Source organism: Pseudophryne corroboree, chromosome 8, assembly GCF_028390025.1.
Source record: "Pseudophryne corroboree isolate aPseCor3 chromosome 8, aPseCor3.hap2, whole genome shotgun sequence".
Taxonomy (NCBI): Eukaryota; Metazoa; Chordata; class Amphibia; order Anura; family Myobatrachidae; genus Pseudophryne; species Pseudophryne corroboree.
This window is the reverse complement of record NC_086451.1, coordinates 33,565,183-33,590,466: the sequence shown is the minus strand read 5'-3', so window position 1 is coordinate 33,590,466 and position 25,284 is coordinate 33,565,183. Positions and strand designations below refer to the sequence as shown.

At 49.8% G+C, this 25,284-nt stretch overlaps 1 protein-coding gene across 5 annotated transcripts in view; it reads right to left on the bottom strand.

Annotated features, from left to right (window-relative positions):
- LOC134948308 (uncharacterized) overlaps positions 1–25,284 on the bottom strand; it is an 82,962-nt gene that overhangs the window by 54,822 nt on the left and 2,856 nt on the right. For 3 of the 5 annotated variants that reach the window (XM_063936218.1, XM_063936219.1, XM_063936215.1), the window contains exons 2-9: positions 23,111–23,267; positions 22,144–22,303; positions 21,560–21,662; positions 20,470–20,567; positions 19,637–19,724; positions 18,476–18,585; positions 17,603–17,810; positions 15,022–15,136 (exon numbers count right to left, since the gene is read on the bottom strand). In XM_063936218.1, the coding sequence (XP_063792288.1) occupies positions 15,022–15,136; positions 17,603–17,810; positions 18,476–18,585; positions 19,637–19,724; positions 20,470–20,567; positions 21,560–21,662; positions 22,144–22,303; positions 23,111–23,261 (1,033 nt within the window). In that variant the 5' untranslated portion in view covers positions 23,262–23,267. The remainder of the gene's footprint in view (positions 1–15,021; positions 15,137–17,602; positions 17,811–18,475; positions 18,586–19,636; positions 19,725–20,469; positions 20,568–21,559; positions 21,663–22,143; positions 22,304–23,110; positions 23,268–25,284) is intronic. The other 2 variants (XM_063936217.1, XM_063936216.1) reach the window with 2 other exon arrangements.

The following is a 25,284-nucleotide window of genomic DNA, read 5'->3' as shown; positions in this document are numbered from 1 at the left end:
AGGAGAGGAGGGAACGCTAGCTTCTGGGATTATACTTTATTATATTTCTACTATCTGATTAGATCTACCTCGACTTCTATGAGGAAGAGGATGCGCTGAAGACCCACTGGTGGCAGTGTGACCGCTGTCTTCTATACCGCAAGAAGATGGTGAACCGCGCCCCATCTATGACTTCTAAATGGTGGGCGCTACATGAACAGGTGTGCGGTGGAGAAATCCACAAAGTGAGGGAGCCGCCCCGCCAAGGTAAGGAAAATAGCGCTTCTTCGTATGCTCCGCCCACTACGCACTCTGCACTCACCTAAGTGTGACTACATGCGGCAATATCCTGATACACTGCCGGGGGGAGGGAATCCAAATAATGCACACAGGCCCCAATCAGCACAGGAAGCGCCCTGTACACATCACACCACTGACGTTGGGTGAGGGAGTGGGGACAGGCGGCATACACCCATTTGTCATTACATCACATTATAATGTTACATATAGACAGTGCTAGGTGTGAGCAACCCTAACAATCAGACACCAGTGGCCTGACTGCATGATTATATGTAATATATCACCGTATATGTACTGAGCAGTGATAAAACACAGAACATCCCTGCATAGGAGGATCACCTCGCACAGTACACTTGCTGCGTTTCTAACTGATACTTGTATATTATAGGAACTAAAAGACAGCGGACCGATGCTGGTGCACCTGGCGATACGGCTGCTCGCACACCTGTGAAGAAAGCGCGGATATAAACGTGATCTACTTAATGTAATATTTCTTTCTAAATTTCTCAATAAGAAATTTTTGACCTAGGGGTGCCGTGAAAAAAATTCTGATATTCTAGGGCGCCGTGATTCAAAAAAGTTTGGAAACCACTGCCATACTGCAATAATTCCTTGAACTCGAAGTTGGATACCCTGAAATAGTCTATGGAAAACTGAGAAACACACTGCTGCTGCAATATGACCGACCTGTATATCACCAGGGAAACAAGATGTGCACTGAAAGGATTGTTTCCATGGCAACATATGCTTCTAAGAAACATCAGTTACTGCCACCAATGGGCTAAAGGGCAGCAGCAGTGTGTTTCTCTGTTTTCAAAAGGCAATTTCATGCAGTTCTATTTTCAGTAACAAGAGTCACTCCACATAATTATGCTAAATCATTTTTCTGTGGAGTTTCCCTATAATCCTATATTTCTGCTGCGGGGTACGCTGGGCTCCACAAGGATGGACAATGGGGTGTAGAGTAGGATCTTGATCTGAGGCACCAACAGGCTCAAAAGCTTTGACTGTTCCCAAGATGCATAGCGCCGCCTCCTCTATAACCCTGCCTCCCTGCACAGGAGCTCAGTTTTGTAGTTGGTGCTGCAGATAGCAGGCACGTAACAGAGGGGCTGCTCCAGGCAGCCCTAAGAAGAGCTTTTTATGAAGAAAAGTGAAGACTTCAAGGGCTGCAGCAGTGTGTAGATGTCAGGAGACATTCACTGCTGCAGCTCCATCTCTCCCTAGCGGCGCTGTACACTCCCGCGCCCTGGTTGCCGGGTTACTACAGCGGGAGGCTCCGGTTTTCTTCTGGTCAGGCACACCCGACTGGGGCTCTCCGGGATCGCGTGGCCGCGCTTCGGGAGGTGGTGAGTGGGTCCCGCTCGCGGGACCCGTGCTGTATCACGATACTGCGCGGCCGGTGGGAGGCGTGCCGCGCGCGCTGGCGGTGGACACTGTGGCAGTACAGGCGATCCCACTAGATCACCAGGGCATGGGTGCAGGTCAGGTTTTCTCTCTAAACCTTTTTATGTGTAGCCCGCAGTACCAGGTGGTTTTGCCAGCAGAGGGGATAAGGCTTAGACCTGGAGCCCCTCCCCCAGCCCCAGGGCGCCATTTCCAGCAAATGTTCCCGCCCTGGAGCTGCATATCTGTCTCTCCCTCACTCCCTGTCAGTGTTTGGGCGCCATTTCTCTCAGCTACACTGTTCCTGGGACTGCTTGGGCAAATCCTCCTTTGTAAAGCCGCCTGGTTGTCAGCGCTGTGACTTTACAAGACACTTAAGTATTCTACATGTCATTTAGACAGTGTTAGTTAAGAAAGAGTGCATTTAGTCAGGGTTCTCTGGTACAAGTAACCTGTGATATACATCCAGTTCTTACTGTGCAGTGTTAGATCTACTGACTACATAGCTATATATACAAGCTAGTCCAGTGCAGTATTATTGTTGGTAATAAACCTCTGCATTGTATAACTGTGACTATATGTGTGTGCATTAGCTTGCTGGGTGATTTTCTTTCGTGTCTCTCACTCAACTTGCTATCCATATATTCTATAACCTGAGGGGGCTTGGTGAGTCAGGCTTAATAATATAATATAGGATATTCACAAGATATACTCTAATTGTATTTTTCTCTGTGATTTTAGTCACCATATCTCTCCTTTATCTCTGCTGGTGCTGACTACACTGCACAGGGGTTTGGGCAAGAGGTATTGTTATACCTCCCAACTTTGTGTTTCTTCAAAGAGGGACACACGCGCGGCGATGCCGCGCGCGCTCCCGAAAAATGGGTGTTACCTAAGAAAAGGGGGCGTGGCTTCGCGGGAGGACCCGCGATCGCGAGCCACGCCCCCGTTTTCGTCACTGAGGGGGCATGCCCAGCGCTCTGTGAGCCGCTGGCATGCCCCCTCTCCCTCTGACTCCCCTGAATAGACGCTGTGCGCATGCGCACAGCGTCTATTCAACGCTGCTCTGCTAAGCAGGGCAGCGAGAGACAGAGCCTCCCAACTGCCCCCCCCACCGCAGGACACTGCGGCCCGCGGGTGGGACAGCGGGACAGTCCCCAAAAAACGGGACTGTCCCGCGAAAATCGGGACAGTTGGGAGGTATGGTATTGTGCTGCTGACAATTGTACTGTGTTACCTGATACTGCAAGTTATATCATGTCTGCTTCTGAGGGTAACGGTTCTGGGGCTGAACACACTACAGGTGTTGCTGACGCCACAGATCCCTATGAGGAGAATATAGCAGCTGCAGGCTCTGGTTCTGGGGGCTCCTTGCCCCCCAGTGGGACTGTGGCAACGGGGGTCCATAATGACCCGCCGTGGGCTACTTTCTCCACACTTCTGAATACGCTAGTTACTAAACTAACGCCCCCTATGGGACCTCCTATGCCGGTTCAACCGTATGTGGTCCCCGCGGCTAACCCGCCGTGGGCAGATAACTTGTCTGCTAAATTGAAGAAATTGAACCAGTCCTTGACTATTAAAAAGTCTGACCCTCGCTCGCCTAAGACCAAGGGGTCCTCTAAGCGAGCTCTTACCTCCTCACAATCCACTGCTGTCACTGACATCTCGTCTGATGAGCCCCACAGAATCTGACACTGATACGGCTGATGGGGAGGGTAGTTCACATGTGGATGTTCCTGATCTTTTGGAGGCTATTAAGTTGATTCTACAGATTACGGATGATCCCGAGCCATCCGTCCCTCCTAAGAAGCCAGATAGGTTCAAGCGTCAGAAGGTGGTTAAACAAGTTTTACCTCATTCTGATCACCTGGTGGTTATACGTCAGGAATCCTGGGAAAATCCAGGGAAGACGTTTGTGCCTCAAAAGAAGATGCTGGCTCGCTATCCCCTCGCGGGGGCTATTGAAGCATGGGCCCTAGAGTTGGAAGCTGAAATCTCTTCTGACCATGCTAGACAATGCTTGTCATATATTGTCACAGCTTCTCACTATATTAAAGAGGCGGCTTCTGATGCCGGTATTCTAGCAGCCAAGGCCTCTACTACGTCAGTCCTGGCTCGCCGGATATTGTGGCTGAGATCCTGGTCTGTGGATCTGGATTCTAGAAAAACCCTGGAGGTACTCCCTTTCAAGGGAGATATTCTGTTTGGGGAGGACTTAAATAAGATAGTGGCTGATTTGGCTACTGCCAAAACTGCCTGTCTGCCAAGTACCGCTCCTTCTGTGTCGAAGGCTAAAGGTACTGCCTTTCGTCCTTCAGGTAAAGCAAAAGGTCAGGCGTACCACAAGCAGGCCCGCACTTCCAAACCTGGTAAGCCAAAGCCCAAAAGAGCCTGGGCTGCCCGTCAGCCAGCTTCCAAGACCGATAAGCCTGCCGCATGACTGGGCGGGCCTCCCCCTGGGGGATCCCAGGGTGGGGGGGCCGGCTTCTAGGGTATACCCAGGAATGGTTGAAGACCACTTCAGATGCCTGGGTATGGGAAGTCACTCGAGGTTACGCCATAGCCTTCAAAAACCGTCCCCCTCATCGATTTTGCCTGACAGATGTCCCTTTGGACAAGACAAAGGCAAAAACACTACATGGACACAGGAGTGGTAGTACAGGTGCCTCTTGCTCAGAGAGGCCGGGGGTACTATTCACCGCTATTTCTAGTCCCGAAACCGAATCGGTCCTCCCGGCCCATTCTCAACCACAAGGCATTGAACAAGTTTGTGAAAGTCTCCAAGTTCCGTATGGAAACCCTTCGCTCTATAGTTCTGGCCTTGGAACCTGGGGATTATATCGTCTCCCTTGATATACAGGATGCTTACCTGCACATTCCTATAGCAGTGTCGCATTAGCAATACCTGAGGTTTGCGGTTCGCAACCTCCATTACCAGTTTCGGGCGTTACCTTTTGGTTTAACTACAGCTCCGCGAGTCTTCACCAAAGTTATAGCGGTGTTGACGGTGGTACTCCGCCGTCAAGGGGTCAGGATCCTACCGTATCTGGACGACTTGTTGATCCTGGCAAATTCCCCAGAACTTCTCCTACATCATCTAGATCTGACTGTCCGGTTTTTGCCGATAGGCTAGTAGGCTTCACTAGGCAATGTGAATGGTCGCGGTGAGGTTACTTTCGGTCAACCGCTGACCACAAAGTTCCCACCATGGGTTACAATGGAGCGCATAGGCGCTACATTGTAACACTGCCGGGTGCTGCCTGTCATACAGTACAGGAGCACACAGCCAATCAGGAGGGTGCCACAACGTGGCGCTCCCTGATTGGCTGATGGAACCCTCTTAGACATAAGTCAGAGGGGGTTTCTGGCATTCGGGGAAAGGGGTCCCATGTGAAAACATGGGGCCCCTTTCAGTGCGAGGTCGGGTATCCGTTTTTTGTTTTTTTTTACAATAGTTTTTATTGAAGTTTATGAATAACAGTTACAATGAAAGAACACGCAGATACCAAACAGCGGAGCATTAGCTATAATTTCTATAAAGAAGTAGCTATAATTTCTATAAAGAAGTTGGTTAAACATTTAAGCAGAGAAAAGAAAGAGAAAAAGATAGAGGAGAGGGGGGGGGGGGGGGGGGAGGGGGGAAGCCAACATGTCTATCTGTATGGTAAACATTATAGTCGACAATATCATATTCATTGAAACACATGAACCCATAGGGAATTAGGAGATCTCCTGACCTGATGTCTATGTGGTCAAACTCATTTCTGGCTAAAATTTATGTGTATAAGGGGGGTGACATAAGATTATCCATGGTAAGGTGTGGGATGCCAGCCCAGGGGGAGTTACTTCTTCTGATATAGTCATCCCATTTCAACCAGCCATCAAAAACACGAGAGCCAGACTGGGAATATAGTTTACCTGACGTTTCAAAGACATGATGATTATGAATTTTCTTTTTAATGGCTATAATGTCAGGTAATCTTGCTGATTTCCATAATTGGGCTATGGAGGCTTTCGAAGCTATAAGTATGTGTCCCAGCAAGTACGTATCTGAGACAGCTACGTGCGGATGGGGGTAATGAAATAGGGCTATAAGGGGATCTAAGGGGACAGTATATCCAAGCACATCTGAAATCAAGACAAAAACTTCTTTCCACAAGGGTTGTAACATTGGGCAGGACCAAAACACATGCATAATGTTCCCAATTTGTCCACATCCTCTCCAGCAGTAGGGGGAGACATCCGGCCATATCTTATGCAGCCGATCTGGGGTGAGGTATGCTCTGTGGATTAATTTAAAAAACATTTCTGAATGACCCATACAGCGTGAAATTTTAAAGCATGAGTGATAAATTCTCAACCATATCTCTCCAGTGAAAACATTGGGCAGATCAGCCTCCCATCTACCTTGGGACCCAAACGTATGGGTCGTCATTTCTGAAATCAAGTAATTATACCATCTGGAGACATTGCCCCGACTCTGTTTAGTGCGGACAAGGAGAGGGAGCATCTTGGGGAGACATTTAGAAGCTGAGGGATTGGGGGCGATACCTGGAAAGCCAGTTTCGTATTTGGAGATACTTATAGAAGTCCTGTTTCTGAATATGGAAATGCGTTTGTAAATGGGTGAATGAGACCAACATACCCTGTGAATGAATATCCTGAAGCGTCTGTAGGCCCCGGTCTGACCAGGAGAGTAGGGACAGGTTAGGGATCATTAGAGTTATCGTTTTTAATGAAAGCTGGAGGAAGGGGAGAGATTGCTTAGCCTCGGGTGAGAGAAGAGTATGCCAGGCATTTAATGTGCATTGGATCGCTTTACTTTTGTTAACTGACGTAGGGATAGCAGACATTGGGAGCCACAGCAGATCTGCAAGGCAGTATGGAGACACTGTTGTCTGTTCGACAAGTACCCATGGTTTCACTATATCCACGTCGACCCAATCTCTGATGTGGCTCAGAATGCACGCTTTGTGGTAGTTTTCTATATCAGGGTAAGCTGCTCCTCCCTTGACCTTAGGGGCTGAAAGGGTGGATCTAGCTATTTTTGTTTTCCCCCCCCCCCCAGATGTAGTTGGAAAGGATCTTATTGAAATCGTTACAAGTTTTCTTCGGGAGGGGGCGAGGGATAGTTCTAAAAAGTACATTAGCTTCGGTAGAAGCACCATTTTTGCCGCCGCCACGCGCCCAAGCCAGGAGCCATCCTGCAACTTCCAATCTTTGGTAAGTGTTCTAAATGCTGCGAGAAGTGGGCCGAAGTTACATGTCAGGAGATCTGCCTCCCTAGAGAGGTGGACTCCCAGGTATCGAAGAGATAGTGATTGCCAGGAGTATTTATACTTTGTTTTCAAGGAGAGGACCTCGTCTGTATTTATGTTCAATGGGAGGGCTTCGGTTTTAGCGGTATTAAGCTTGTAATACGACATTTTAGCATATCGGTCAAGGACAGCATGTAGGCGGGGTAAGGAGGATCTCGGTTGCAAGAGACATAGCAAAATGTCATCTGCAAAGAGACTTATTTTGTGCTGTTTCCCGCCTATATGGGGACCCAAGATTAGATTATCTCTTCTAATACATTCCGCTAATGGTTCAATCGCAAGAGCGAATATTAACGGGGATAAGGGGCATCCCTGTCGGGTACCATTAGTAATTTCAAATCTCATAGAGTGGCACCCATTTGTGAACACTCTAGCCGATGGACAGGAATATAGGGCTAATATAGAATTGAGAAAGCGACCTCTAATGCCAAACCTGCGGAGCGTGTGCTGCATATATTTCCAATGGAGCCTGTCGAATGCCTTTTCGGCATCAAGTGACAGGAGCAAGAAAGGTTGATCGGCCTGTCGGCAGTGTTCAATGATATTAATCACTCTCCTAGTGTTATCAGAGGCCTGTCTACCTACTACAAATCCAACCTGATCTGGGTCGATCAGGGCGGGTAAAAGGGGAGCAAGTCTATTTGCTATTAGTTTCGCAAAAAGTTTGACATCGACGTTAAGCAAAGCTATGGGGCGATAGTTTTGGACGGAAGTGGGTGATTTACCGGGTTTCGGAATTGTTACAATTTGGGATTCTAGCATTTCTTTCGGGAAATAGGAATTGGTGGAGGCTTCATGAAACACATTCAATAAGGTTGGGGCGAGCAGTTTATTAAATTGCTTATAGAAGTTAGACGGGTAACCGTCGGGGCCAGGGGCCTTATTAAGAGGAAGGGAGGTAATAGCAGTGTCTATTTCCTCCAGAGTCCATGGGGAGTTAATGAGTTCGGCGTCTTGTTTCGACAAAGATGGGAGAGGAAGAGTCTGGAGGAACTCAGAGATTTCCAGAGGCTCAGGTTGGGGAGTATCAGGGTCATTTTTTAAATTATATAATTGGCAATAGTAGTCCGCGAATGTGTTGGCTATATCTGAGGGGTCCATAACTTTGGTGCCTTTGGAATTATATACTGCCTGTATCCGTTCCCGAGCTCTGCGTCCACGAAGTTTGCGAGCAAGAAGTCTACCCGCTCTATTGCCTAGGGAGTAATATGTTTGATTAAGCCGCTGAATGTTGCGGTGGACCTCAGCAAGCGCAAAGGAATTAACTTTGTCCATGGCTGATAAGAGCTTAGAGAAAATGGTTTTATTTGAGGGGTCTTTCTTATGGGCCTTCTCCAGGGAGGCGACCTCCTGCTCCGCGGAAGCAAGCTGCTGGCGTGAGTCTCGTTTCAATTTAGCCGCGATTTGTATCGCTGAGCCTCGGACCACGGCTTTCAACGCGCACCAATGGGTGAACGTGGAAGTGTCTGATGGTTGATTAGTGCATAAGTACAGTTCCAGAGCTGCCTGTACAGCCTGTAGACCCTCAGGCCTATTTAAAAGGTGGGAGCCTAATCTCCAGGGTCCCGGGGGAGCATTATATGAGAAGACATCCCAGCTCAGAAGTAGAGGGGAATGATCCGACCAAGTCATTGGCAAGATGGTAATCTTGCGTATAGAGGCTAACGTTGGTCTATCTACAATGGCCATATCAATTCGGGAGTATGATCTATGTACATGCGAATAGAAGGTGTAATCTCGTGTCGTGGGGTGTTTAACTCGCCAGGCATCATACCAGTTGTATTCAGCTAATAAAGTTTTAAAGGGCCCGGCTGACATGTGGGGTTTTAGCGGATGAGGAAGTATAGGCGGGTTGGATCTATCTATGTTAGGATCCGGGGCTATATTAAAATCGCCCAGAAGCAAAACAGCTCCCCTGGACTTCTCCTGGAGGGCTTGAAAGAGCTTTCTACAAAAAGGAATCTGCTTGGTGTTAGGCGCGTAGCAGCAGGCAATGGTTACCTCATCTTTTTCCAGATGGCCAACCAGTATTAGGTATCTACCATCTGGGTCTGAGTATTGGGTCGAGAGCACAAACGGGCAGTTATGGGCTATAAGAATAGCTACTCCAGCCTTCTTAGCAGGGCCATTAGCCGTATAACATTGGGGGTATTTAGGGTTAGAGAAACGCGGGGGATTAATAATTGGGAAGTGTGTCTCTTGCACGGCTGCAATATGCGCTTTTTGTTTAGCAAAATAAGTAAGGGCTAGTTTCCTCTTGTGGGGAGAGTTTAGCCCCTTAGCATTAATTGAGATAACATTCACCATGGGTCAAGAAAAGGAACTGCGTAGCATAAGCGAATCAAGGGATGTAAACAAAACATACTCGACAATAGGGGTAACATAGAATGGCTTACAAAACTGGGAGCAGGAGAAAAAACAAAAACAAAACGCAAGAAATAAAAAACAGCAAGAAACATAACTAGTCTCCCTTGAGACCAGAACCAGACGCCTTGACCAGGCGTCTGTGTAGAACCGTTGGGGGTTAGTGGCATGACAACCATCCACCACCCCCGCCCAGGGATATGTGTGAACCCCCGACTCAGCCCCCCCCCCCCCCCCCCCCCCCCCGAGGCCCCCCCGCCCCACCCCACCACACCACCCGGGACTCACCCATGGCACTACGGAGGAGGGAGGGGGGGCCCCGGGGGGGGGAAGCCAAGCCAAGAGCCCAGAACCGCTAAATCTACATGTTGTAATATACCGAAATAGCTAACAATAACAAGAAGGAGGAGAGGAAAAATAACACTTTGAATTGACCGGTCTATCGTACAGGTAGTTCCTGGCCACACTCACCCTCCTCTAGAATTTAAACCTCTCTAAGAACATGTATATGACAGAACACATAAGAATCTGGAGAAAACATTGACCCGCGAAGGTGAAAGGAGGGAATGCATGTAACAAAGCAATATATACTTTAAATGCGACAAATGAAGAGTCAGCCATCGCCTAGACTTGACTCCTACTTCACCGTGGACCAGTCCTGTTGGAGTCTACGCTGAGGGGAGGAATCTCCCCCGGATGGACTCGTAATGTTCCAGGAGCTCAGGAGTTTCATTCCTTCTTCGACGTTATCAATCACGATCGTGGAACCCTCACGTGCAATGAGAAGCTTGACAGGAAATCCCCAGCGGTAAGAGATATTGGCTTTCCTTAGTGCCAGTGTAATGGGTTGAAAGGAGCGACGTCTGAGGAGGGTAGTTTGAGACAGGTCTCCAAATAGTTGCAGGTCCCCAAGAGCCTTTGCGGTATCTGATGATGGTCTTGATGCTTTAAGGATTGCTTCTTTAATATGAAAATAGTGCATTTTCAACAAAACATCCCTTGTAGCGTGGGCCGGGGCTGCTCTGGCTTTAGGAAGTCTGTGGATCCTGTCAATAAGGAGATCAGCCGATGCGGCCTGCGGTAGGAGTTTTCCGAATAGGTTAACAGCGAAATCATGAAGGCTACTGTTAGATATCTCCTCAGGGACCCCGCGCAGTTTAATATTGCTTCGTCTAGATCTGTTCTCGAGATCTGCGATCTTATCTCTAAGTTTGTGCACCTCATCCTCTAGGCTATCGTGGGAGTCCAATAGTTGATTGTGGGACCCCACCACCTCCTCCATTTTTGTTTCCAGATGGTTGGTACGATCTCCTACCTCGTCGATGGATTGCTGACATGCCTGGAGAGTGGAGCGAAACTCCGCCGCGATGTCTGATTTAAATTGCGACATGAGCAATTTCATTGTACCCACTGTTAACGCATCAGAGTCGTTGACAGCTTCCATGGATGGGGAGGGCTGTCTCGGGGGAGATATGTCAGAGGTAAGAGGGGGAGGCGGGGGGTCAGCCTTCTTCATCTGAGGTTTATCTCCCTTTTTTTTAGGAGGTTGAGGGGAAGATTTAAAGAATGATATTTGTGACACCGATTTGGAGGCTTTCGGACGCTTGGGAGCCATAACAGAGGTCAGGATGATCTGGGGGATCTGTCAAAATTGCAAGTGTTGAGAGCGAGGGTTCCACACACTGGGTTACCAATTGGTGCACATCCCGGGCCGGGACGGTGGAGGGAGAGGTAGTAATCAAATCAAATCGTAGCCATCATGTGTGAGCAGAGCCTCCCTTCCAGGGAGAGCGTAGTATATCAGAGTGAACACTAGATGGAGCCTCCAGGCCAGCAACCAGCTATAATGTAGTAGGTAATGTAATATATTGGGGGACAGGAGTATTCCGTAGGGGGAGCTGTGCTGGAGAAGAAAAGAGGAGAGGGGTCCAGCTTTGTGAGCAGCTGTGCAGGGGAATCAGCCCTGAGGTTTATCAACCAGGCCACCGTATAATCTGTGGGGCCTCTCTCTCTTCATCCACCTAGGAGCAGGGGGGGAGACCCGGCTTCTCTTATATATGAGGGGTCTATCTCACCTCCGCCCTCCGATTGGACCCCCTCCGCCGCTGCCAGGGTCCAGGGAGTCAGCTGTGATGCGGCTCCCGCTCCGGAGATCCCCGCGCCAGGTGCCGCCGAGAAGCCGTCAGCCGCACACCTGCCTCCAGGCTCCCGCCGCCGCCTCCCGAGCTCTCCGTCGAAGTTGCTGGGGGGAACACGCCCGGACTGCAAGCACCGGTCCACGGGGACCAGGTATTCGGTGGCAGAAACGTGGGGAAGGGCAGGTGTCTTCTCCGCTGATCGCGGGCCCGCAGCTAGGGTGATGTAAAAATCGAGCCCGGGGATTCAGGGACCGGCGTAGGCCGCAACCCGCAGAGGCCCAGTAAAGGACCTCCCGGCTCCGCAGCTCACGTCTAGGGGTCCCAGGACAGTGCAGACTGTTAGTAAGGGGGGAAATTTTCCAGCCACCCCAGGTATTTATGGCCAAAGGAGACCTTAGGAAGCAGGAGCTCCTCAAGCACACGTCCCGCTACGGCTCCAGCTAGGCCACGCCCCCCCCGTTTTGTTTTTTTGCAAAGTACCTGGATTACAAATGGATTACAAGAAGAGCCTTCTACACTGGGTGACTAGTTGGTTATGTAATGCCAGGGCCGCCGGGACCTACATAAAAGTGTCCCCCGGCTGTGGCATTATGTATCTGGCTAGTGGAGCCCGGTGCTGGTTTCAGAAATACGGGGGACCCCTACGCTTTTTGTCCCCCGTATTTTTGGGACCAGGCGCAGAGCCCGGTGCTGGTTGTTTAAATATGGGGGAACCTCTATAATTTCCCCCCCCATATTTTTGCAACCAGGACCGGCTCAAAGAGCCCGAGGCTGGTTTGGCTTAGGAGGGGGGACCCCATGCAATTTTTATTTTTATTTTAACACTGATTTTATTTTTTTAAAAGGTGCACAATGAAGCCCAGCACGGATCTCTCAGATCCGGCCGAGATTCATTGTATTAAAGTCGGCAGTGTTTTACAAGTCACTCACGTAAAACACTGCCAAAAAAAACAAATGACATCGACATCGGTAAAACCGAAAATGCAGAATACGGCAGCTTAGTAAATTAGTCGTACTAAATTCAAAAAGTTGCAAATTTACACTTTCGATGTAATTCGTGATTGAACTTTGACCTCAAACGGGAAAATACGAATTTTAGTAAATATACCCCACTGTCTCAATTTGTTGGTTTAAAAAGATCACCAATTCTCTGACCATTCACATTGCCTAGTGAAGCCTACTAGCCTATCGGCAAAAACCGTAGACTACGTTATTGCCTCATTTTGTTTCACGCGACAATACTACACATTGTATACTTCTGTTTCATTTTACTATTTTTTGAACACGGTTGAGCTCTCTATCAACGAATGAACATTGAACACCCTTGACTTTCCGTCCGGAGACGGCACAGCTAAGTATTTTTTTGAGCACTCTCATATTCACCATCACCGCTTGAGCGATAGCGCCATCTAGTCCACACCACCACAACTCTTTCTGTTCCACTTTTGGACTACCTGGGATAAGTCCACCGTTGGACCAAGAAAGCAGCAATCGGTTTACTAGAAGCGCCATTAAGGATTTCACCTTCCCTTTTTCAATTTACCTAAGGTGGTTTCTTCGTTCCACCTTAATCAGGAGATTGTGGTTCCGGCACTTGTTTCTCCTGATCTGTCTCCCAAAGAGCGGTCTTTGGATGTGGTACAGGCTCTCCGTATCTATGTGAAGAGAACTGCTTCTATTAATAAATCTGATTCTCTTTGTTCTGTTTGGGTTTCACAAACGGGGCTGGCCTGCTCACAAGCAGACTCTGGCCAGATGGATTAGAATGGTGATTGCACATGCTTATGTGAAGGCTGGTCTGTCAGCTCCTGCTCACATTACGGCCCATTCTACTCGGCCTGTTGGACCTTCTTGGGCGGCCCGCCGTGGTGCGACCCTTGAACAATTGTGCAAGGCGGCTACGTGGTCCTCAGTGAACACGATCATAAGGTTCTATGCCTGCGATACTGCCGCTTCCCAGGATGCTTCCTTTGGACGCCGGGTTCTTGTGCCCGCTACAGTGCGTCCCCTCCCATAAAGAACTGCTTTAGGACATCCCCATTGTCCATCCTTGTGGAGCCCAGTGTACCCCGCAGCAGAAAACGAGTTTTATGGTAAGAACTTACCTTTGTTAAAACTCTTACTGCGAGGTACACTGGGCTCCACATGGCGCCCACCCTGACGCACTTAGCTTCTTTGGGTTGGTATGGCATTAGCCGCTGACACTTCTCTTGTCGTGAGAGTGTGGTGTTGTGGCTACTAACCGTTGTCGTCTCTAGTACCTGCTACTGCATTGGGCTGGTTAACTAAAAACTGAGCTCCTGTGCAGGGAGGCGGGGTTATAGAGGAGGCGGCGCTATGCATCTTGGGAACAGTCAAAGCTTTTGAGCCTGCTGGTGCCTCGGATCAAGATCCTACTCTACACCCCATTGTCCATCCTTGTGGAGCCCAGTGTTCCTCGCAGAAAGAGTTTTAACAAAGGTAAGTTCTTACCATAAAACTCGTTATATTTCCCAGAGAATTAAATGTGGTATACATTAATAACGGTAATAAAGACAAGTATTTCTTCTTTAATGAAACAAGTATTTGTCTATCAGGATCCTTACAATGTCTAAACAAAAGAATACTAGATTGCGCTAAAATGGGATTTTAGCAGCTCTGTAATAGGTAACAGTAATAAAGTAATAGAGGATCAGGTTCCGGCTTAATTGGAACCCGATCCTCAAACAGTCCAAAAAGGGCTGTAAACATCTCACTAACTTTTTCTTTTTTTACAGGTTTGCGCAAGACACATAAATTAACATAATCAAGCGCTCATGATAATATTCTTCCTTACACTGTATATCACATATTCTCCTAGTATGTAATGGGGAATCCCGATTTACAGGAATAGTGTGCAGTATAGTGAGAGCAAAGCTGTTTCTAGGCAGACGGCTCAGCCATCCGGCCAATCTGCCGACCTATCTGACAATTGGTAAGCGCAATAACACTTACCAATCGTCGGCCCGCCCAGTTGTGATGTCAGTCACCGGCGGACCCTGCAGCAAGTGCATCTGCAGATATATCAGCCATAGGCTGTGCTGCAGGGCTGACGGGATACGTCTGTGAATGACATCAGTCACAAACCTATCACCGGTACACACCAGCCAACCCACCCACGATATATCGGTTGTTCAACTGTATGGCCGATATATCGGCCAGTGTGTACCCAGCAATAGGCTATGAAAGCATGGGAAACCTCGTCCAAAGAAAGGCCAGGCAGTATATATCACCCATATCACATCCTCTTCCCCTATGCAATGCGGCCTGTGATGTGTCACTGCCCCGGGCAGGGATGCCCCTCCCCCATTATCTTCATATCCCAGGTGCTGTCCAGTTATTTACCTGATACACACCTGAGCTCTGTGTGCAGTCACCTGCCCCCATTTCTCACCAACCCAAGGAAGGGGATATGGCCGGGCCCCTGGCCCTTCCCTCGGGCCCTGATAAGCTGTACTCCCATCTCTATGTAGTGCCACCATAGTATGATGATCTGGTATGCATATATCATTTACCAGGTGGCTTTATTCTGCGGCTGGGTCTGGTCATGTCAATATACTTCTTCCACAGGTAATACTGGTTCCTGATGCTGTCCAAATTCATCTCCATGTTATCCAGGGCTGCAAACTGCTAGAAGACACAGTATAAAGTGTGAGCGACTGACACACCGGAGAGGCCTGGTCAGTATAGAATATTCCCATATATGTCATTATATTAGAACCTGGAGGAAACTCACACAGTAACAAGGAGAACACACAAACTCCACACAGATAGGCCATGGCTGGGAGTTAAACTCACGACCTCAGTGCTGTGAGGCAGTAATGCTAGCCACTTGTAACCAGACTTATGATGTGACGCCCTTGTGTTTGCATAGAGCATCTTTTCAGGATCTTTTCTCTATGGTGTAAAGGGCTTCAGTCACATAAACACAATGGCCAGTATTTACTAAAAATCTGAGTATGTCCGATTTGTGTTTTTTTTTCTAAGTCCCAATCCGGGAATTCACTAAGCACAAATCTCGGCAGTGTTTGGACTATTCGTAATGGTTTGAATGACAACGTTCAGAAATACGATTGAATAGACCATCGGTCAAACGCGGCTGTTATGTCATACAATACGGGCATTCACTATTCATTCGTATTTGGGTGTTAGTTTCTGAGTGCTCAAGTGCGGGTCTGTTTTTTTTCGATTCGTTAAAAAAAGCAGCAAAAAAATAGACCTGCTTTTTCCAGTTGAGTTTGGATAACTATGCACGGATCAGTGAGATCTGTGCATGGTTATCTATGGGAAAGGGTCTGTTTAGTGTAAAAACTGAAAAAAAAATTGTGTGGGGTCCCCCCTCCTAAGCATAACCAGCCTCGGCTCTTTGAGCCGGTCCTGGTTGAAAAAATATGGGTAAAAAAAATGACAGGGGTTCCCCCATATTTAATCAACCAGCACCGGGCTCTGCACCTGGTCCTGGTTCCAAAAATACGGGGGACAAAAAGCGTGGGAACTTTGTGGTCAGCGGTTGACCGAAAGTAACCTCACCGCTGACCGCAAAGTTCCCACCATTGGCTACAATGGAGCGCATAGGCACTACATTGTATCTGTGCCGTGTGCTGCCTGACAGACACTACAGGAGCACACAGCCAATCAGGAGAGTGCCACGACGTGGCGCTCCCTGATTGGCTGAAGGGACCCTCTTTGACAGGAGTCAGGGGGGGTCCTGGCAGTCGGGGAAAGGGGTCCCATGTGTACACATGGGACCCCTTTCAGTGCGTGGTCGGGTTTCCGTTTTATTATTTTGCCAAGTACGTGGATTATTCAAAGGTCTGATTCTACACTGGACTATGTGAGTATAATTTTTTTCACAGGTACCCCAAGGATTCTACATGGAGAAGAGGAACGAGCCTCGTGGGAACATAGGTAAGTATGTGTGTATGGAGGTGTGCATGTATGTAATAAACTTATACTTTCACGGTGTGTGTGTCCTGTTTTTTTGGGGGTATTTTTTTAGTAGTAGTACTACAGGTACCAGCGGGCCCGGTTTTCCACCGCATGCTGGTACTTGTGGTTCTCCAAGTACCAGCTTGCGGGGGAGGCTTGCTGGGACTTGTAGTACTGCTACTAAAAACAATATTCACATTTTTTCAAAAGGCTATCAGCCCCCCATCCGCCGCCCTTGGATGGGGGGGACAGCCTCGGGCTTCACCCCTGGCCCTTGAGTGGCTGGAGGGGGGGGACCCCTTGATTTAAGGGGTTCCCACTCCTCCAGGGTACCGCGGCCAGGGCTGACTAGTTGGGTATGTAATGCCAGGGCCGCAGGGACCAGTATAAAAGTGTCCCCCGGCTGTGGCATTATGTACCTGGCTAGTGGAGCCCGGTGCTGGTTCAAAAATACGGGGGACCCCTACGCTTTTTGTCCCCCGTATTTTTGGAACCAGGACCAGGGGCAGAGCCCGGTGCTGGTTGATTAAATATGGGGGAACCCCTGTCATTTTTTTACCCAGATTTTTTCAACCAGGACCGGCTCAAAGAGCCCGAGGCTGGTTGTGCTTAGGAGGGGGGACCCCACGCAATTCTTTTCCGAATTTTTAAGACTTTAATCAACTTTTTAAGGTACACAATGAAGCCCTGCACGGATCTCACAGATCCGGCCGGGATTCCTTGTGTTTTGTCAGGCAGTGTTTTACTCATCACTCCCGTAAAACACTGCCTGATATTACGAATCACATCGACATCGGAAAAAACGATTGTGTAAAACTCGGCAGCTTAGTTAATGATCGTATCAGGATTCAAAAAGTTGCAGTAAAATGCACCCTATACCATTCGAGTTCAAACACCCTTCAAAACGGCCAAAACACGAATCTTTGTAAATATACCCCAATGGCTCTCATTTACACAATGGATGCACAATGCTTTGGTATTGCACTGGGAGTTCCCACATGGTCTGCCAGCACCTATCAAGGCGCAAGTTTGCCCCCCACCCCTCTGCTCCTGTCTTCAGCTTTGGGGAGACATTGTCTGAGGCCGGGACAGTGACCTAGCACTGTCTAATGAGGGCATTACAAGTTACTGTACAACGCATTTCATGGGTACATGGCTGGAACACACCTGCTCATCCAGTCTGTACACCGGGCCTCCTGTGTGCGGTACAGCTGGGCTGTGCTGGCGCCTCGCCCTGGTATCATGCAGAACCACACGCCGGTTCTCCAGTAATGTGTTATCAAGAGCTGGATAAGCTTGGGAACCCTTGTCTGGGAAATGGTCATAAAGCCATCTCCTGTTCTTTGTCATCACCTCGGGGTGGTCCTTCACGGAGCTGAAAAGACGGCAGCAGTAACCTGAGGTCAGTATTAGCTTCTGAAGATGGGCTATAAGCAGAGGTGTAACAAGCAATCATCAGGCCACATAGCACAGGAGCGGTCTCTACAATAATTGTCCACATGCACTCAGTATGTTCCACGTAGCACGTGTGTGGACAGTATATGCGTATAGCAAAACCCATCTGGCCTGTAGCTCCAGAACAACAAGCCGGTGCACCACTATGCATGCGCTACCTGCATACCACCTCCCCCCATACTCAGAAGAGCATGGGGCCTCCGGAGCAGTATGGCCAGACGCCTCACTGCCCAGCCCTAAACAAGCCACATGGGCTGTTCTGGAGGCTGTCTATAGCTATATGACAAAGAGATCTGCCTGGACTCACCGTCATCATTATCTGCAGCGCAGGACAGCCGGCAAAACAATTATATAAAATACAATTTACTTCTAAAATAAAACTTCTAAAATTCTACTTCTATAATGAAAAGGTCATACAAGGGTGACGAAGGCCGCGCAGATGTGAGACCCAGGTTACAGAGGATCCTGATCATGGGAACTCGCAGTCTACACGACATCTTCATTTAAGATTTAGAACTCCCCATAAACGCAGAATACAACTAGCAATAAGCCATGTACAATATAAGGAGCAGTAGCAGATCTGACCTTCCTGACATCCAGGTCTTTGTGTGAGCCGGGACGGGCGGTGACGAGCTGGCAAGGGTCAGATTATGGGGGCACCCACCTGTCGGGGGTTTCTTCTTCCTATGTGCTGGCTAAACAGAAAGCAAACAGCCATTATATCTTATCCAGCACAAGCCATCGTACTCCGTCATGCTAATAGTCCAACCCAGGTAATAATGTCACTGTGTCCCAAGGTAATCCTCCTGTGCCATGATTCCTACACACACATGTCTGGGAAGACCCTTGTGTAGAGTCATAATCGGATTATGTCGCTAGCTCCTATATGTCCAATATAACAAGAGAACAGCCTAGAAATATCACCCACTGACCACTGACATAACCGTAATGATGTTTTATATCTATTTCATCTAATAGTCCTATCCAAAGCACGGATATATATTTGGGGGTCAGGAACAGAAACGTTCTTGGAAACAAGAAGGATTAACAAGCATTGTGATTGTGTGCGTGATTCAGAGGCGGCACAATGCCGGTGATTGCGCAGTTGTGCGATGTGTTTTACACTGCGCATGTTTCAGGGCTGCTCAGAGATCTGATGCTGCGTCTGATGTGCGACCGATGGTAGATCAGAGACGCCATCACTGGGCATCTATCTCAATACAAATCCCTGTAGCTGCGTCATGAGCATATATTCGTAGATCAGCTGCATCTGAATCAGGGCATATTGTCATATTAAACCACAACTAACAACATTCCGTCTCTGTGTTCTTATAGTATTTGTGTCACATAGGTATGTTGGGGGAGTTATATGGAAGGCTGCATTTACACAGGGAACTGTGCACTTTACTATAACCGATTATATGTCAGGGAGTAACCTAACGCTTCCTCAGAGGTCCAGCTCTCAAAGTAAATCTTACCTTAGCGGTAGCGGTGTTCTATGTATTACCAGCCACTGCCGGGGACATATTTGGTCTTTTAGTCAGACAGACCAGGGGGCTTCTGTATTAGCCTGCGAGATGCAGACACAGACACGGACACCATTCCGGCGACACTGCCCATATTTCTAAAGCAGCATTTACCTAAGCCTCTATTTCTGAAAGTGACCAGTTATTCTTTCATCTAATTCAGGTTAGATGACCCTTGGACCTCCAGTTGTTATAGAACTACAAGAAGCGACGGTCTCACCAGAGCTGGGTTCCAGGTTTCCCCCTTCTCTCCTCCAGGCATGTCTGCAAGTGTCAGGTATTTAATCTGGACCTTCGGTGGTTTCTCGCTGCAAACAAAGTGGAGAAATAAAGTTAGGCTTCGAGAAAGGGAGGGGGAGGGTTAGGATGCGGGAGAGGAAGGGTTAGGGTTAGGCTGCGGGAGAGGGAGGGTTAGGGTTAGGCTGCGGGAGAGGAAGGGTTAGGGTTAGGCTGCGGGAGAGGAAGGGTTAGGGTTAGGCTGCGGGGAAGGGAGGGTTAGGGTTAGGCTGCGGGAGAGGGAGAGTTAGGGTTAGGCTGCGGGAGAGGAAGGGTTAGGGTTAGGCTGCGGGAGAGGAAGGGTTAGGGTTAGGCTGCGGAGAAGGGAGGGTTAGGGTTAGGCTGCGGGAGAGGGAGGGTTAGGCTGTGGGGGAGGGTTAGGGTTAGGCTACGGGGAAGGGAGGGTTAGGGATAGGCTGCGGAGAGGGGTGGTTAGGGTTAGGCTGTGGGGGAGGGTTAGGCTGCGAGGAAGGGAGGGTTAGGCTGAGGGAGAGGGGTTGTTATGGTTAGGCTGCGGAGAGGGGTGGTTAGGTTTAGGCATCCCGGGGAGGGTTAGGGTTTGGCTGTGGGGGGAGGGTTAGGGTTAGGCTGCGGGAGAGGGAGGGTTAGGTTTAGGCTGCGGGAAGGGGTGTTAGGTGTAGGCACCCCCGGGAAGGGTTAGGGTGCGGGTATAACTACCTAGCCCATCTGGATTCTCACCATTGGGATGCCAGGTCAGTCTTCTGACTGCCGGCATATCATACCCAACTTGGTCCCATGATTTCCCACATACAGTACCTGTCTTTCGTCTGAGGTTTCTGCTGGGCGTTTGGCACCCATATCATGGTCATGTGTCTGCTCCTTCCATCTTTGAAGTAGGGATCTACTACATCCACCTGAAAAGCAAGGCATTGTGGGTAGGGGACATGGGGTGTATACAGCAATCCAGCTTCCTGAGGTATAAATGGAAAGTGCCCCTATCACCTACCACCTACACACAAGGGGCCTCTCCGCCTTAAGGGAGAACATTTGCAATGGAAGCAGACGTGTTGGCTGAGCCGCTATTCTGCCTGTTGACTGTTGAAGAACCAGTGTCATCACTGAGGCACGAGGCACCGTGTACTTCCACCCACAAGACATGTGCTTTACATGGCTCCATCCTCTGCCCTTACACAAACATTTATATACATATACATTTCGGTGCCCCCCTCCCCAATATCAGCTGCCCCAGCTTACCCCATCACAGGTCTCCGCTGGCCGTATCTAACAGTCAGAGGGAGCTGGGCAGTTGGTTAGATACACAGAATCATTTGGACGTATAACTGCCCTGGAAAACCACTCAGGCCCTCAGGGGTGGACGCTGCTGTGGCATCAGAGGCAAGGGGCCGATGTTTTCAGTCCACGCATGCGTCTGAGCGCAATTTCAGGGGCGTTCCTGGGAAGTAACTGGGGGCTGGCTAGCCAGATGCGGGTGTGTCGCGGACGTATCACCGCCAGTAACTGCGACTTTTTCCACAGTTGCACTGGCAGCGGTGGTTATGTTATGTTGGACATTCCGCGCTGGTGCAGTGTCCGATGGTGCATACGATGGTGCTTATTTGTACACACAGCGGCGAATAAGCGCCACAGCCAGTGCACGTCTCAGAAGGAAGCCCATTGGCTGCAGCATTAGCATAAAGACGTAGTCTGCGCTGCCTCTGAATCAGGCCCGTAGTGAGGACCAGACCCTGCTCGCCTTCTCTCCGGAACGTTCCTGGGAATCATACATGTCAGGGAGTTTCCCACACACCAGGGAGATAAGAGCAGCCTCCCAGATGCCTGAGGGAGGGGGCACAGACACAGTGTTACAGTATCACCCCCCCACCACCCCGGCCCTAGCGCCTCTTACCTGCGCAGTCTTCCTGTGAGAAGAGGCGTAAGATTCCGGGCTTCTAGACGGCCCTCTCATCCCCCTGAGCGAGTTCACACCCGGGAAGAGCACTTTGTCCATACTGAGAACACAAACAGAGGATTGAGCTGATGGCGGAGGCTTGTGGCGGCCATCACTCCGCTGACACACCAGCATCACATACCGTTACAGGTAAGTGTCCTGTGATAACTGAAGGGTGACAAAACATACTACGCCCAGTCAGGGGCAGAAATGCAGGAGGGCACCAATATGGCAGCTGGCGCACGCCCAGAATATATAAGGTCATAGTGCTACAGTCTTAGCTATCTTCTGTGTACGCACTGGCGCCACATTTCCAAACAGATCACCAGTCAGATTGCTGACCAGTAACAACAGGGGGAGCACATGCCTGGGGGAAAGAGAATATTACCCAAGCTGGAATGTGACGTAGACTAAATACTGACTTATATAACTAAAGTCATTTTATCTATCACTGTCTGCTGCTCTGGCCATCCTGTGATGGAGCTGTCACGGGAGAAGAAGGGGCTTATTATCTACCACTTATATACAATTCCCAGACCTACCTGCAGGTGGCAGCACTGCTGTACAGGGTGCACTCTCTAGGAGCAGACTCTGCGCTGAATGTCAGTAAGGAGGACACGTGGAGCTGATGAAGCTCATTGTCATTTGGTGGCGTTTGGCAACTTGGTAAAGTGGTTACACTCAGGAACGGGAGTCCGCCTGCTTGAGATAGGAGCGCTTTATTCATATGGCTGTAGAAGCATGACCATAGTGCAGATCACATGACCACAGTACAGGTCACATGACCACAGATCGCATCATGTAAGGTACAATACAGCTATACGCAGAAGGTAGATGGGGGGCCTGACGCACCTGCGCACCTCGCTGTTACATGAATAATATGCTTCATGTGGGGTCTATAGAGATGGGCACAGGTATCACATAAAGCTCTTAAGTGCATCCCCACTGTGTATTTGGGGGGTATATTTACTACAGTGCGGGATGTTGCCCATAGCAACCAATCAGATTGCAGCTATTATCTTCTAGAAGGTGCTAGATAAATGATATGTAAAGCCTGACTGGTTGCTATGGGCAATATCTCTACATCTATAAACCTGCACTTTAGTAAATATACCCCTTAGACTGTAATAATGTCTGAAGGAAGAATAAAGAAGCAATAAAGCCATTTACTTCATCTGATGAGAGGATTATATACGCTCCACAGTACATAGGATTCTGGGATAGGTGCAAACTCCATTTTGTCGCAGCTGAGTGATTGTCGGCAATCTGCGCACACATCTGTCGCATGGCACATGTTATGTGACGGTCTTGGGACGGCGGTCACAGAGAGGATTTATTTACAAAGTGACAGTCAGGGACGTCTGGGGAAGGTAACGGCGAGAGGTGGCAGCAACGCAGACGTGCTGCGGCCATATTGGGGGTGTGTATGAGGCTGCGATCCCATTACGTAGTAATCTGTGCTCAGTTATGGACGTCTCCATGTCAGCATGGCTCATTTGTACAACGTACCTGCATCCTGTGAGGGTAATCTCGTGACAGACCCAGGCGGCCGGTAACGCGGGTTACCCTGCTCTATCCTCCGGAAGGACACCCAGCACTGCGGATGCGGGCACAGCGTCCTCTTACACATGGTCTCATCCAGATCGCTGTGCGCCGCCATCCCATCCTGTGTGTGACAGAGGGGTCACATGTTATAGCTCTCCGCTCCACACTGTATACCTGACATAAGCACGGATCACCCACATGTACAGCCAGTGTAGTGTCTAATGGTAATTACTGGGAAAGTGTTATTCCCCGTCACATGACCAATAACCTATCGTCACTCTCAGGGTATAATGGGGTTAGTGATCATCCGCCCTCCAGCTGTTGTGGGGCCACAAATCCTGACAGGATCTAGTAAAGCATGCTGGGACATGTAGTTCCACCTCAGCTGGAAAAACACTGACATGGCATGCAGGGGCGAATTTAGGAATCAGGCTGTCCCTGGGCACATTATTGGCCGCCCCCGCATCAAGTCACCGCCCCCTTCATTCTGGGGCCAGTCAGGATGCTTCAAGATCGTCAATGCAGCCTCAACTTCACCCCACTACCACCTCCAGGACCACAATTTGCTGCCCATTGTCCTGCTCCCATCAGCTGCAAAATAACACAGAAAAAGGAATAAGCTGTAATGACAAAAAATAAAGAAGAAGAAGAACCTCCGGCCTCATCAGCCTGGTGTGCCGCCCCCCAGCAAGTGCCGACCCTAGGCACGTGCCTCATATGCCTAGTGGGAAATCCACCAGTGATGGCATGCTGGAAGTTGTAGTTCCACAGCTGGACAGAATATTACACCCTCGCTGTAAATGGTATTTACCCCTGCAGAGGGCAACATGTGATGGGGTTGTAGGCCACTCACCAACTGACCCATCCTCTTATACCAGCTGCCGATAGAGTATGCGGTTAGCCGATAGGTATGCAAAAAAGCATCATCTTTTCTAACCTTCCCGCACATGCCATATCCACCGCCTGCACCCACACATGCCATATCCACCGCCTGCATCCACACATGCCACATCCACCCACATATGCCACATCCACCGCCTGCACCCGCACATGCCACATCCACCGCCTGCACATGCCACATTCACCGCCTGCACCCGCACATACCACATCCACCGCCTGCACCCGCACATGCCACATCCACCGCCTGCACCCGCACATGCCACATCCACCACCTGCACCCGCACATGCCACATGCACCACCTGCACCCACACATGCCACATGCACCCGCACATGCCACATTCCCCAATTGCACCCGCACATGTTACATCTACCGCTTGCACCCGCACATGCCACATTCCCCACCTGCACCCGCACATGCCACTTCTACCGCCTGCACACGCACATGCCACCGCACATGGCACATGCACCACACGCACATGCCACATGTACCCGCACATGCCACATCCACCACCTACACCCGCACTTGCCACATCCACCGCCTGCACACGCACATGCCACATGCACCCGCACATGGCACATGCACCGCCTGCACACGCACATGCCACATCCACCGCCTGCACCCGCACATGCACCACCTGCATCCGCACATGCCACATCCACCGCCTGCACCCGCACTTGCACATCCACCGCCTGCCCCCACACATAACACATGCACAGCTTGCACCCGCACATGCACTGCCTGCACCCACACATACCACATGCACCGCCTGTCCCCACATGCCACATCCACCGCCTGCACATGCCACATCCACCGCCTGCACCCGCACATGCCACATGCACCCATACATGCCACATATACCGCCTGCACCCGCACATGCCACATGCACCCATACATGCCACATATACCGCCTGCACCCGCACATGCCACATGCACCCATACATGCCACATACACCACCTGCACCCGCACATGCAACATCCACCGCCTGCACCCGCACATGCACCCATGCCACATCCACCGCCTGCACCCGCACATGCCACATGCACCCATACATGCCACATACACCACCTGCACCTGCACATGCCACATCCACCGCATGTACCCACACATGCCACATCTACCGCCTGTACTCGCACATGCCACATCCACCGCCTGCACATGTAACATTCACCGCCTGCACCCGCACATGCCACATCCACCGCATGCACATGTAACATTCACCACCTGCACCCGCACAT